Here is a 14,988-nt window from a genome sequence, read left to right as displayed (position 1 = left end):
AGATTTAATTTGGTGCTTTAATATGGGATATTACCTTAATTACGTCAGTTTATATGCTTTTCTGCTCTCTTTCAGAATGGATGCAGGAATCTGTAAAAGCACCTGCCATTTTCTGTGAAAATATAATTTTTAGGCAGACTTTCAAAAATCACTTATCTTACTTTCAGCCTCTCTAAGCTAAGTCAAGCAAAGGGTCTTACACTGATCTCAAGCGTGCTCTTGGGAGAAATTGGGGCCCATGTTGTTCACTCCAAATGTGAAAGTAGTAAACTATTAATTATTAGCCATTTCTTAAAAATGGATCTTGACACTCAACAGATCAGGCAATCTCTCAGGTTATTTCATGGGACCTTGTGGTGCTTTGCAAAACATGAAGTGCATGCCTGAATCCTTTGGCTTAGATTGCCTTCAGCATTAGTGCCATCTTCTTTCTAGAGAGTCTGTGTCTGGGTCAGGCCACTTTTAAAAATCATACAAAATGGAGACATTTTAAAAACTGTCTCAACTGTAAAATCAAGAAGAAAAAAAGTACTTACAAATATTTTGGTGAGGTTTTGTTCATGTGTGTTGTGTGTATGTTCTAACTGATAGAAATAGAAAGGCAAGCAACTCTGTAGAAAATGCCTGTAGCAAATGCAGTTGGCTTCTAGTGATTCGGGGGACTGATTTTTCTTTTTGTTAACATTTAGGTTATTCAGACCAGGCAGGTCATAAGAGTCTTTTGTATGTAGTTTCATGGTGTTGCATAGTTCTTAACTGAATCCAGCCAAAGATGAGGTAACATCTGAAGAAGGTTTGCTTAAATTTCTGGAATGAACAATGTTCTCATGTCACAGTAACAGCACTAACATGCCTGCACAGTTGTTGCTGCTGAAGTTCCTCCTGTACGTGGCAAACGTTGTTTATCACACTCTAGTTATAGCCCTACCATTCTAGTAGAGCTCAGTGCTTTTGTGCTTTCTATAAAGGACAGGCTTGTCCTTCCACTTGAATTCACGCAAGTACATAGGTCAGTACAGTGCCACCAACGATAATAACCAATCTTGTTAGTGCTCCCAACCTTTCTTGATACTACAAACTATGGCTACAAAATCCCTGTGAATAATATAATATGGAACTAGTCAAAACTGACCATACAAATGGATTTAACAAAGGTCCCATTGCTAAGAATTTGCTTGAGAAAGTTCCCCTACAATTTAGAAGAAATTAATGTTTTCTTGACGGAAAAGATGACTTAGGCACTCAAGATGTATTTGATCATAGAAACTGACAGAGCCCTTCTGAAGAAGCTGTGGGAGATGCAACCTCTTCCAAGTCAGTAATTGCTCAGTGATCTTTTGAGGGAGCCTGGGATTCCTCTTTGGGAGGAAAAGCAACAAACTCTTTCATTTCGTTCTCTTGGCGACCAGTAGCATGAGCACGAGCTTCATAAGGCTCACATGGGCAGCAACAGACTTCTCCTTTCCTGCTCTTCTGCAGAACCGTGGTACGGAAGTCTAAGGTTATCACTGCCAGCCGGTACAACTGCAGAGTCACAACTAAGATATTCTTAGCTGTAAAAAACACCAGCATCTGATTGAATATTCTGAAGTGGCCCATGAGAATTGAACGCACAATGAAGAAGGGGCCATCCTGTATGAAAAGGCTGACACCAATGTTCCAGAGTTCTGCACTGTACCTGCACAGCAGCAGGCTGGGGATCCGCCGGGCCGATGCACTTGGTTTGCAGCCAATGTGCTGTACTGCAAGGAAAACAGTCATGTTAAAACAGCTTTGTGAACTGGAGCCAGGGTTGGCCTAAAGGGCACTCACAATACAGGGTGCTCTGGATTATAAATGCATTTACCTGTAAACTGTGCAACATATAGCATATCCAGTTTCTGGGATGTTTTTCAGCAAAACACACTGAACTCACCTGAGGCACTTATGTGGTCTGACAGACAGGATTAAAAACCACTTCCCCTTTTGTATGCCTCAAACATACCAGTATTTATGCACTTCTATGAAAAAAAAGCAGAAATAGACCACCTAATGATTCTTTATAACTTCCCCAGACCTTTTATTTGGTAAATCAACATGCCAAACCAGTGTGCATTCTTATGAAAAAAAAGTGATGAAAAGGAACAGCCAGTGCTGTAGCACTTTGCTTTCTTCCATGTTGCTTTTAAAGTATTCATTAGATAACCATTGCCTTTTTCATGTGTCATAGTAAGAATAAGGCCTGCCAGTGCCAGGCAATAGTGAGCACTGTGTGGTTTCTGTCTGCCATGTAAGACTTGAGGCACAGATACTTGTGTCACACAACTGCTGGAACTTGTGTGCATGGGTTCCCCTTGGCTGTAAAGGTGGTGGTGGGCTCAAATGCCCTCTATGGTGTAGTGTCCAGAGAAGGAGCATCAGAAGGGTTTGTGGGGGGAAATTTGACTGTGTCTCACAGAAATACACGAAGCTTAATTAGCCTGTCTCTTGGACAGGGAGATTTCATTGGTTTAAAAAAATCACTACTTGTGATGCAGGAACAACTGCCAAACTTTGCAGCTTGCCAAAAGACTTCTATTGTTTGAGTCAATGCTGGGGTGGGGGGGAGAAAGAGATGAGACTCAAATGGAAAATGAGTTGTAAAAAGTAGAAATTTGCTGAATCCATTAGGCAAAGCTTCAGCGGCAGCTAATTTTTTAATGTGCTTCTGTGCCATTGCTGTTTAATAGTCCTAACTGCACTGCTGTAGTCTAATCATAAGTGCCTAAAAATTTCTTTTACGTCATGTTTGATGTGTGAATAAACATTCTGATGCTTGAACAAAAAGTACTATCTGTTCAACTGTATAGAACTACCTAAAATGAACTATACCCATAGTAATTTCAGTGAAATAGGTGTTCAGTAATTTAATTTTTAACTGGTAGATGTAATTAAATAAATGGAAAAGCAACAGCTAGAGGAAAAAAATGAACAGATTAAGTGCTATTTGAATTTGTGTGGTCGTGATGTATATATAGGCTGTTTTTTATTTGGTTGGTTGAGGTTTTTTCAACCTGACTGTTGTGCATCTTTAATAGAATATATTTTAGCAGTACCGGAATTTTAGCTATGATAAAGCTGAAATGTGATTGCATCTGATTTTTTAGGAGGTGAGCTGCTGAGCTAAAATTCTGAAATATTTCCAGAACTTGTCTGTTGGAAACAAAGCCTAGCACTGTTCATGAAAAAAAAGGCTAATGAACAAAATATTTCAGGAATTTTAAATTTATTATTCTAGTCTGTGTTAGCCTAGAAATCCATTTTGTATAGATGGTACTGAGGATAATGCATTTTTGGACTGCTGTAGTTGTTGCAAACTTGTTGTGATTGGAGGGCAAAATGGTTGGAACAGATGATGCTCCAGACAGCTTTCATTGTTCTTTTTGGACAGGGAGAAGCCCTTTCTGCCCAGGAACAAACACAGCCCTAAGCTGGCTGAATAGCTGGCTGTTTTAGATTAAGATAACATCATACAGTCCCAACACCATATGTTCCTTTAGCTCTCCAGTGAATAGACAATTTCTCCTGTGCTTTTGGCTGTGCTATTCTGTGGTTCACAAGTGCCTGCCTCTCTGCAGGGTCTAGGACCTACCCAAATTTGAGGCATAATATAATAGACCAGCTCTAACATGAGAGCTCACATAATGAAGTTTAAGGCAGTAACAGGCAACTGTAGCAACACAATAGTGCAATCATTTTTTCCTTTTCCTGAAAGTAGACAGCTCTATGAGAGAGATCAGAGGTTAGCCAGAAACAAGTATTTCCTCAAAAGAAACCACAATGAGCTTTCTTCAAAAGCTGTTCAATATGAATTCCTCTTCAACAGAAGTCCTTAGTGTACAGCCTGTAGGTATTGTGTGCACAGCCCCAAGATGTACCAGCAAAAACTTACGGGTGTTTTTTCTGTTTTCTTGTTTGTGTGCAAGTACTAACCTGCAAGATCAAGTGGAAACTGTAACATACTCCAGGTCCATACAGCAAGAATTGCATTTATAAGAGCGTAATTCTTCCTATGGGAGGGGAAAAAGTGGTAACAATGAAGATGCAGTTTCCTTATGAGATCACAAAAAAGCTTCCTGTGGAGTTTGTAATGCCATTTAAAGGATAGTTGAGTGAAACAGTGATTGCTTTATTTATATGTGCTTTTACAATGCAACACTAAGGAAAACAGAAGCACCTTTTTGTATGGATTTTTTTGCTGTTAAGGCTTACATGTTCTAGCTGTGTAATTACACTAAATATCTGAAGCTAATATAATAATAAGCATATGAGAATAGACTCTGTGGCTCAGAGGGGATATCTTCACCCTTGTAGTTCCCTGTAAGCCTGAAGCTTCTCTGCCAAGTGGGAAGGACTCTTTTCCTGCTCTAAAAGCCTTGCTATGATATTTACAAAAGATAAAATAGTATTTGTTAGAGAGGATGAACCTCTTCTGAGACTCTTTCCTTATGACGGATGTTCACAGCTCATCTCTCAGCAGTGTGAGGGGGAGGTGAGCTTACTTTCTCTGGGAGAGATCAGTGTGTTGAAAATTCACACCAGACCGTGCCATTCCCTTTCTTCTTATCTTTGAATACTTTCACTCTACCATGAAGTACACGAGATAACCAAAGAAGCAACGTGGATAATGAATCACTTAAGCCAGCTCTTCCTTGCCCATCTGCAGCAATTCATTAACCTGAAGGAGGCTTACTGTGTATCCAGTGTTTCAGCTCCTGTAGCTGTAAGAACTCCTGGCAGTCAGGCTGCTCGTTTGGCTCCCTGAACTCTTTCACTGTGATGATGTGACATGCTTCTCTGCTGGCAACACATGAATAATCCCCAACAAAGCTCACAGGACTTTCACAGGGTGAAAGGCAAGAGCAGGCACACAGAGCCCTTGAATACAGCCTTCTGCTTTCTATGGGAAACGCGGTTTTACCAGTCTGAACACGACACAAATATCATCAGCAAAAAACCCTTACCGAACATCCTCAATGTCCAAGGTCTCACTAGCAAATTCAAGTATATCTGCTGCTGTTCCCACAAACATGAGAAGCAGCTGAGACAATTGATCCCGGGTGATTTCAACTCCAATGGGGAGAAGCCATCTCCCAACTACTAGTAGCAGTAGAAAAGTCTGGTGGAGGGCCAGTGTCCATACAGTCTCACAGATTGTGGAGAGCTGATTGACAAAGACTTTAGCCTGTTTAAAAGACAACAATAACGTACTGTAACGTCAGGAGACTGATGTTAGAGATACCATCAGAGACTGTATTTGTCTTTGAGCCTGCTTTTGTTCTCTTTCACATTGTATGCGAACAAATAATTTTGATCTGGCAGGCCTGGTTTAAAAAGGCGCTTTATTACAACCTTTGGATAACGAATATCAAATCTTTCTCTGTGTACTACTACTCCTCCTGTTCTCATTTTCCAATTGAGCATTATGCTTTGCAGACTCATTACCCAGGCACTTTATAATTCAGTTACTGAGATTTGTAAGAGAATGTGGGGTCACCTCTTCTTTACACAGACACTGGTCTTGGCAACAATAGTTACTATGCAGCATGCTGTATTTTCAAAATGTGTTTTTCTAAATTGCAAATATATGTAATATACATGTCCTGGGTTGTTTTGTGGGCTTTTTGGTTTTTTTGTTGTTTTACTCACAATGTGCTTATCTCCAATTGTCATAAGATCTTTACCAGAAACAGGAAAAGGTGCCCTACCGTCTGAATGATGTGGTGATCTGTTCCCTCAATTCCGTGACTGTTCTCTCTGGATTGATTGAAGTCTTGATTGCTGACATTGACCTGAACAGCCCCAGGCTCATTGCCACAGTACTGTTGTGAACAAAAACATGACACGTGTGTAAACATCCCACCTAGGGAGGAGATGTGCTCTATGGCTGAGTGTCCTGTTTTGCTGAACTGCAGAGGGTACCTGATGTTTGCAAAGGTCCTCACTCTTAATGTAATTCCCTTCTTCTTCAGAAGGGAAGAATTCCTCTCATGAGAACAAGAGTGATGTGTTGGTAGGTTCCTAAGAAAGTACAGGGTTGTACTGCAGAAGAGGATGCAATTCAAAGGCCAATGGAGTAGCCTTTAACAAGAACTTGTTCTCAAAATATCTGCTCCTGTTTTCTACTATCCATGAAAAGTTCTCTGAAAATGTCACTTTCATTTTTCTGTATGACTTCCCTCAAGGCTGAAAATGAGGTAGGATATTTGGGTTGTATCCTTCACCTCTCCTGCCCCTGCTGTGCCTTATTTTGTATGGAAATTCATAGGGTGAGAGGTGAAATAAAGGAGTATTTAAGAGAACTAGACCTGTATTGTTGCCTAGCCCTTTGAAATAGAATAAAGGATATTTTTACTTCCTACAAGTACGGGGTGATCTGGGAAATTGAGTGTTGGCTAAAACATACTGTTACTACAACTACAGTAAACCAGTGGGGGAGCTATGTTCTGTCTGCAGCACTGTCCTGCCTTTCTACCTTCACACCCAAGGTTGGCCCAGGAGCAGCTGGGGGGCACAGCTCCAAAATCAGTCTTCATAACAATCCATAACATCTCTCTCCATTGTAATAAAAAGAAGATAATTAGAAAATCAAACCATGCTGTTACTAAAGACTTTTATCATGTACTATTTTTGCCAGAGAATTGCAGATGATTTGCATTTCTGCATTGGGCCCCCCACCATTTGATTGCATGGGGATTGATTTTCTGCAACAATTGGAATGTGTTTGAGAGCATACTGAGTAGCTGTGTTCAGCATAAAGCCTGCCAATATCAGAGCAACATTTTTCAGGAAATTTCCGATTCTACTTTGATACTTTGCTTGGTCTCTGATGTTGTTCAGTATCTGGGTAAATGCTGCCTCTTGTCTGACGTTAGGGTAGATAAATTTCCTGTGCCTTGAAAAATCTGGAAAAAATGTCAGTGCTTGTTGCTTTTAGAGTTGGCGGTAAAGAGTCTTAAGCTGAATGCTTGTTTTATTTGAACAGTGGGTGTGAGAGTCTTGAAAGATTGACACACAGATGTTGGGAAGATATTTCCATTTAGTCTAAAGTTCTGGGCATGGAAACAGTGAGATGGAGGGGCTGGTACTCTTTGCCTGGCTACAGCCTTGTAGGGCTAATCTCCTTGGGTTTGCCCTTCAGCTAAAGGAGAGAGAGGGAATGGCTTGTTCAGAGGATATTTTGGAAATGTAACTTAATTGGTGCTCTGGAGAGGCATCTGTATCTGCTGCCTACAGAAAAACCCTTAAGTCTATGGAGTCCCACCCCAAGGTCAAAGTCAGGCTGAAACACTTTGACTCTCTGTGTGACACAGCTGAGGAGACCACAACCTAAAAATACTGCATAACTGTCCTAACCACCCCAGAATATTAAGAAGGGAAGATCAACAAGTAGCCAGGGTATGGCAAAGGGATGACTAACCTGTGCAGGAGGAGGAAGGCTGACTCTGACAGCCTTTGGTTTGTCATTAAGTCTGCATTTAAGCTCACCCTGCTGGCCCCTGTAGAGGACTCAGCAGCTTGACCACTAGAAGGAGGCAGAAGAAACCATGCCATGGCTTGCAGGGGAGCTCTTTGTCCCTTGTTCTGGTGGCACAAAGGTGCAGGAAATACCTCTAAGAAAATTAATTCACATTATCGGTGTCTTTGGTAGGTGTCTTACTTTCTATGTTGTTTTTGTGAGTACTTTCAGCTGAGAGGTGGGTTACTATTTCAGAGCAAGGCTCTGTGATCTTGGACTGCCTGGCAAGCTCAGGGCCAGCACATAACTCTTCTCAATTGCTTCCAGGCAGGAAATGGAAATCTGCATCTGCAAAGCCAGTCTCCTGGTTTGTTTTTTTTTTTTATAGTAGGCTTCTGGTTTTTGCATTTAAGTATGTTCACATCTTGTTTGGGTTTGCTCTTCTCTGAATATTTACTAAGTGGTGATTGTGAAATGATCTTTGAAAATTTGGAGAAGAGCCTTTATTTACATCATGTATATGCATGTAAATAGGACTGTTGGTGCCAGGCATATTTACTTCTTGATTTATGGATGTGCAGTCACTAAATGGGAATGTGACAAGAAAGAAATGAATAGTTTTACTGTTTCATGGGCATTTGATAAAGATTATTTGCCTTTTTACTATTAGACCCCAGTAAGTCCTAAATGTTGACTGTGTACCAAGCTAAATAAAAGTGGTTTTGTTTACAGGTTTTTTTCTGTTCAAAGATAAAACAGGAAGCTGTGCACATTTTTGTATAAATTCTGACTTGGCTTATTTTCTTTTGTTTTTTCTGAGATGAAGCTTACATACCCCTGATTCATAAGCCATCTAATCAAAATGGAAATGCTGTTGCATGACATGTCCCAGTGCATGGCCTGTAGAGAAACTCACTGTCAGTGCATGGGGGACACCTCAAACACCAAACTATTCAGCCAATTTCTGTTTGCACCTTATTCACAATCTATTATTTTCAAATAAAACTGAGGTTAACCAAAACTTTTCATAATGGGGCCAGCATTGGGTGTAAAATTGACACTTGAATATTAGGGTGGAGTACCCTCAACCTATTACTGTGCGTGGAGGCTGTCAGTCTGAGGACTTTTTGGAAGAGTCCAGCCCTTCCCTGGTGCAGGCCCTCTGCCAAGCAACAGGTACCTGGCTTGCTGTCTGTGCTTTGCTGCAAACAGTGTGGTTGTCACTATGGAAACACATGTGATGTCAGAAATTCAAAGCACTCCTGACTGCTTCATTTTGCTCATACAGGAAAGCTGAAATGTGAAGCATGAAAAAAAGATTATATAAGTTGTTTCCCAAACTGAGGAATATAATGGGTATGGCAAGGAAGGAATGGTGAAAGATGTAAGATCACTTTGAGGAGCTCATTATGGTTTTAGCTGGTAAGAGAATCCCATTGCAGAATGAGGCTGAAGGAATGGACAGTAATATTCACTATATCCCCAAAGGGTTCAAGTTAAGGTGGTTAAAAATAATTACAAGGTTTAACCAGTATCTGCCTTATTCCTGACTGGAAGCCTGCATCGACTACAGCCCTGGTAGTTGGGTAAGCCTTAAAAAAGGTGCTCAGTTACTGCTTTCTGTGACAGTGGCACACCAGGCATTTGCAAAGCTAACAGAGCCCTGAGATCCTGAACATTATTATGGAAGAATATTTGGGGTTTTTAATGCATTAAATGGTTTCCATTTGCTTGACAGCAGACAATTTTTTCACTCTGTACAGTTCAATTGACTTTACCATCTCTCCCAAACATATATTTCACTCCCAAATATGTTACCACAAAGCAGTATTTTCTATGCAGTATTTCACCCTTGAATATGAATGGCATTATATGTCCAGCTCTGCAGTACACAGAGGCAGAATTGCCTCTGTCCTCAGCAAGAGAGACTGCCTATTAGCACCTGCTTTAAATAACAGCACTGACACGAGCAGCTGATGCTTCCTGGTAAAGATCCAACACGAGATCAAAGTTCTACTGCCTTAAAGACCACACACTGTTTTCATAGTGTATATATTAAAAGTGTGGATCTAGTGACTGCATAATTACCCATACTGTTTGCATTTAAATAATGAAATCCCAGGAATACTTCAGTATGGAGAGTAGTGCTAGTCTGGGTGCTGTGTTTGAGATTAATTGTTAGGAAAGCTGCTCCCCTTCTGGAGATGTTTTTTTTTGAATCTGTTAGATTGTGTGTTTCCAGAACTCTCTATCCTATCTTTCCAGGTATAAACTAAGCTGTTAACTTGATATACTCCCTCTTTAATTCACCATAGCAGTATATCAATAAGAACAAAGTATGCCATGTTCTAACATCATTTTGGGAAATAAACTGCTGCCTTTGACTACAGAATTAGCCTGTTTCTTGGACCAGATTTAACTATGACAAATGTTCTCAATATCCACATTACCTGTCTGTGACTGTTTAAGGAGATTTGGGACAACAAGAAGACAATAAATTCCTGCTGATGTATTTAGAAAAAGCCTGAGGCATTTTTAGTGTAAACACAATTTTGAATATTTGATTATGCTTCTGTGGACTCTAACAATGTTTCAAAGGAGAAAATAAGGCACTAGGTCTTTTTAGTCTAATTTATGTATTTTCTTCTGTTATTTTTTGTTCTTGTTCCAATAAGAACCTTTACTGCTATGGATGTAGGGTACTACATATGTGCAAATACTGGCACAGACAAAATTTCCTTTTCACTGCATGGAAGTGCTATGGGGACTTGAAACTAGCCTGCATGAGGTTGACTCAGTGAGACCTGTTCGGTGAAGTGGCTCTGTTCTGGCCCTAACTGACCCCAGAACACTTGCCATTAAAAATTTCACCATGTGCTTTAGTCCTGAATTGGAATCCAGCTCCCCCCTCTCCTAGATTATTATGCAGCACAAAGAAAGGAAGGATATAAACCTTGTCAGACGTTTTTCCAGCTGTGGTAACAATCTGTGTGCTCTCCTATGTTGCAACAAGCATGAGGTAACCTGAGTTTAAGACCCCTTTCACTGATACTCATCTTAGTTTTGACTTGCTTGAAGTTGTGGCATTTGCTTTTAAACACTCTGGAGCTCACTTTATTTTGCAAAGACTTCTAAAGCAATGAAGTTCTTTTACCCTACTGAGCAAGACTCATGCTGGTAACCTGGGGGTGAAAGGCTGTGTTTTTCAAACTTGTAGTCCTCAGTTCCTTAGATAAATACAAATGAATGGTCTCATTTTTAGCTAGGAAAGAGACTCATTATCTGATAATCAGGAAGTGCACAACAGTCATAATATAGCTGTAGCTAGATTGGGACACCCACCAATATGAAAGAAAGAGAGAACTGGAACAAGATTTAGTAGACTTCTGTCTCGATGCCTGAAGCCAACCCATGAAATAATGCATCAATTTCAAACTAGTCCATCTTGTCTCATATTAAATACCTGAGTCCCATGATGAATTTCTAGTAGCCATAGTGATGGTACTATGCAAATCAGATATAAAAATATTGCTGGTGAAAACCTGTGAAGGAAAAGAAAAGACATCTTGGTATTATGATACATCATAAATATTTTTCAATGCAGATAATGTTTGGATATATGGTATCTTGTGCCTCTACCATGTGGGATATTAAGAAATGGGGTAATTGCCAATAAGAATTGCTGTTCTTGCTGGATTGCTTGTGCTGTGTGAGTAGTATAAATAATAGGTTTATCTGTACATCCATCTAAAGCCATATATGGAAATTTATTAAAAATTTCTTTAAGGACTGACCAAAGGCACTTTGCTGTTGGTATCTCTATCACAGCATTTTCTGTATTTAAAAAGCCTGTAGCTAACATGCTCTTTGTGATTTCATGAAGAGTGAATTAATACATTGAGTCACTTCACTGAGTGATGCTAGAGATAAAGGTTGCAATCCTGTGCATTGACACAGGAAAGGTAGAAATAGCATCAGTTTGCCTAAAACAAGCACTGCTTCAGTAGATCTTTTAGTTGCAGGCTGTGAATTTAGAATGGGTTTATGGATCTTGGCCTTGTTTCCCCACTTGTGCTAGCAGTAGTAAAATTTTCTAGTTCTTTTCTCCCTGCCAGTCTTCTATATAACTGTGATGGGTTGATGCTGGCCAAATGCCAGTGCACCCACGAAAATAATTTATTCAAATAAAACCAGCACAATAACTCATGTTGCTGAGGTTTTATTATCTTCAGCTTCTTTAGCTAGGTTTATTTAGAAGTAATGGAGAGGTTTCATGACTCCTACAAGTAGTGATACTTGTGAGGGTGAGTTGCTGCTATTCTCTTTTTAAACACATGACATTTGATTGGAGTGGGGTTTTTTGGTAATTCTGTACTTCTGGAGTATGAATAAGGTGCAATGCGACAATTTTTTTATCTAACTCTGCATGCTACAGTATGGACTGGGCATTGCTGCAATGCCCTGGGACTGAGCAGTGGGGTCCAACTTGGGGCATTTGCTTGGTTCCTTCTATCCTGCTACTGGCACATTCTGCAATGAATTTAAACTGCTTATAAGTATGCAAGTGCAGCAACGTTTTGGCCAAATATCGTTGCATTTACTGTCTGTCCTTGTGTTGAACATACCTTTATTTTGGTAATCATGACTTTTCCAGTGAAGATTAAGTATTGAGGAAAACAAAATATCCTGCTGCTTAGGGAAATTACTGGGTTGCTGAACTGCTCTGAAATGTTTCAAACTATCCCCTCTAAGATAGTTTGGGTTTTAATAGTTTTTTTGTTTTTCAGGGTTGAGGGGGTGTTTGTTTTGGCAGTGGGTGGTGTTGTTGTTAGATTTTTTTTTCTCCCCCCTAAAAAAAAAAAGGCTAGTGATTGTGTGGGTTTTTAGCCTGGTTATTTTGGGAGAGAACACACCTCTCATTTGAATGGAAGAACTAACATTTTACAGTATTTCCTGTAGGACTTCAGCACACAAAAAATCCATCCAGCTGGCAGGTTAGCAATACTGAGCTAATGATACCACATCAGGCCAAGAGACTTCAGGGGCTTTAACCCTGCCTTTGTTTCAGAAGGAGCAATCCAGAGGAAAAATTACATGGCCACACTCACAAGAAGACTTTTTTCCACATGTGCCATTAAATGTTTTATGCTGGTGTAATAAGTAACAGTCCTCTGTCAATAATGAACAGAGAATATCAGGGTGTTGGAGGCAGGAGTCCTGCTGCATAGTCTGCCCCTTGCCTGGTGATTGTCTGTGGAGTTGTTTCTACAAATGCTGCTGATGTTTGTTCTGTGACCCTTTTCCACTGGAACAGAAAATTATCCTGATGCAAATAGATGCTGGCCATTTGTCTACAGTTCTCACCTATATATGTACTTTTATTTTGCTGCTTAAAGTGTTGGACCACATCCATTTTCAAAATTTTCTTCTAGATAAATTTAGCCCAGTCTTCTATGTATGCATCTAACATGCATCTGCTTTTGGTTTCTATTTTTGTTTGGATTTTTTAAAAGCTCCATTGCAAGTGCTCCTTCATGAAGATTGTGCTGCTGCCTCCTCTCTCAAAATAATTGGTACTGTTCAATCTGCCTGTCTCATAACTGCATTTGGGGCTCTGCTGTTGTTCAATTTTCCAGTGTCCCAGAGTTTATCACTGCTTTTATTGCATTCAAATTTAGAGCATGGAACTCTTGTGTGAATTGTCACACAACACTCCTTCTGTTATAATGATTTTCACAGGTTGCAATGGGCAGGATTTTAAGAACATGGAAATACTCCAGGGCTCTCCAGTACTGGATTTGTCTGAAGGCCTGCCTGCAGTTTGAGTTTTTAACAATAAAAGGTCCTAGTGAAATCCTGACAATTAGTTACGTGACTGCCTCCTTTTCACAGAGCATTTTGTTTTGGCTGCCTGAGCACTGATGAGCTGTAGATGACAGCAGTAATTCTTTAGATGCATGTAAAACCCCATGTGCTTGGCCAAGCTCCTCTATGACTAACTTTTTTGTTCATCTCTCAGCCAGCCTTTCACGCATGAAAGTTCCTCTCTGGAATAGCCTCTCAAATCCAAATAGTTAAGCCACTTTTGCTGTATCAAAAGAGTGGCTGCTACTCATCTTTTATTTTTTTACAAAGTTGAGGTTCATGCAGTAGCGTAGTGTTAGCCCTGTCGCACGGAGGAGAGCAGGGGCTCCAGTCCTAGGGAAGGAGGTGCAGCGGAGGGCACGGCTGTACATGCCGGGCATTGGCGGGGTCCCTGCGCACCCTGTGTCCCTGCAGCCCCGGCCCGCTGGGGCTCAGGAGGTGCCCCCAGCCCGCATCCACCGCTTGGCTGCAGCAAGAGACACACACAGCCGCACAGACCGGCTCCCGCCTCGTCTGCTGTACAACTGCCCCTCTTGAAAGCCCTCTGGCTGGCAGTGGACTAGCCAAACTCTACCAGCATTCCATCCCTGCCTCCCGCGACCCCAGAGGGCCTGGCAGCGCCGAGGCCAGGGCAACCCCTGCTCTCGGGGGGCGGGGGGGGAGGGCAGCTTCTCATCTGCAGAAAGGAACATGCAAAGAAGCAAGAGGGGCTCCGACGGAATATGCTCACCATTTGTAGCCTCTGCCTTGCTTAAACTTGAGGGTGAGCCCTGTCTCCAGGCACAGGAGAAGATTGAGCAGTGCCAGCAGCCAGTACTTGGGTTCCTTCTTCACGGCGGTCACTCTCCAGACCCCGATGAGCGAGTGCAACACGAAGAGCAGGCGAGTGACCAGGGCATTGAGCAGCACCATCAGCTCCATGCCGCAGCACCCCCTCCCTCCGCCCCGCACCGCGGGGCCCCGCCGCTTTCAGGAGCCCTGGCGAGTTACCTTGGCAGGCACCGGGAAGCCTGCGCCTCGCCGGCACACAGATCGCTTCTCCTCCTCCATCTCCACAAAGGGGCCCGTTATAACAAAAAAGAAACAGCATCGCCCCTCCCCCAGACTTCCTGAAAACTTTTTGAAGGGGAAAAAAAAAAAGTACACGCTTCCATGCTGCAGTGGTTTGCAGGCTCGGAACAGCCCTGGCCGGCCCAAGGCAGGGGTGGGGAGCGTTGTTTCTGTCTCCTCTATCATCGGCTCAAGGACCAAGCACGGCGAGGTTTTCCCTCTCTCCCATTACCATCGCTCTGCAGCCCCACTTGCTGCTCTCGCCTCGTGCATCTCCAGCAAAGACACAATGAAAGGCACTTTGCTGAAAGCTCCATTGCATTTCTGAGAGTGCAAACCAAACTCCTCTTTTTGCTCTCCCTGAAAGAGAATTCATGTTTGGAAGCTTTTAAAATCGTTTAATATTGCGATATAGAAAGAAGAACTTGTATGCTTAGTTCAATACTGAAATCCCTTGTGCAGCAGAAGTCTGAATCTGAAATCTAGTCAAACCACTCTATTGCATGATCTATACACCCTGCTTCAGGACTAAGAAGCAGGCCAGGTGCAGAACTCCAGAAACAGGGCTGAAATCCGGGCTAACACTAATTTTACTG

At 41.6% G+C, this 14,988-nt stretch overlaps 1 protein-coding gene across 1 annotated transcript; it reads right to left on the bottom strand.

Moving 5' to 3' along the window:
* Nucleotides 1-1,104: 1,104 nt before the first annotated feature.
* Nucleotides 1,105-14,263, bottom strand: TMEM26 (transmembrane protein 26; the record flags this gene model as incomplete). Its single annotated transcript, XM_084210558.1, has 6 exons — nt 1,105-1,742; nt 3,952-4,028; nt 4,983-5,203; nt 5,727-5,840; nt 10,941-11,019; nt 14,073-14,263. The coding sequence occupies 6 exons, from the start codon at nt 14,261-14,263 to the stop codon at nt 1,327-1,329; spliced, it is 1,098 nt and encodes a 365-aa protein (XP_084066684.1). The 3' UTR covers nt 1,105-1,326.
* Nucleotides 14,264-14,988: the final 725 nt, after the last annotated feature.

The sequence above is a fragment of the Fringilla coelebs genome, assembly GCF_963513975.1.
Source record: "Fringilla coelebs genome assembly, chromosome: 8".
Classification (NCBI taxonomy): Eukaryota; Metazoa; Chordata; class Aves; order Passeriformes; family Fringillidae; genus Fringilla; species Fringilla coelebs.
The sequence above is the reverse complement of the archived record's forward strand: the minus strand, read 5'-3'. Positions and strand labels throughout refer to the sequence as shown.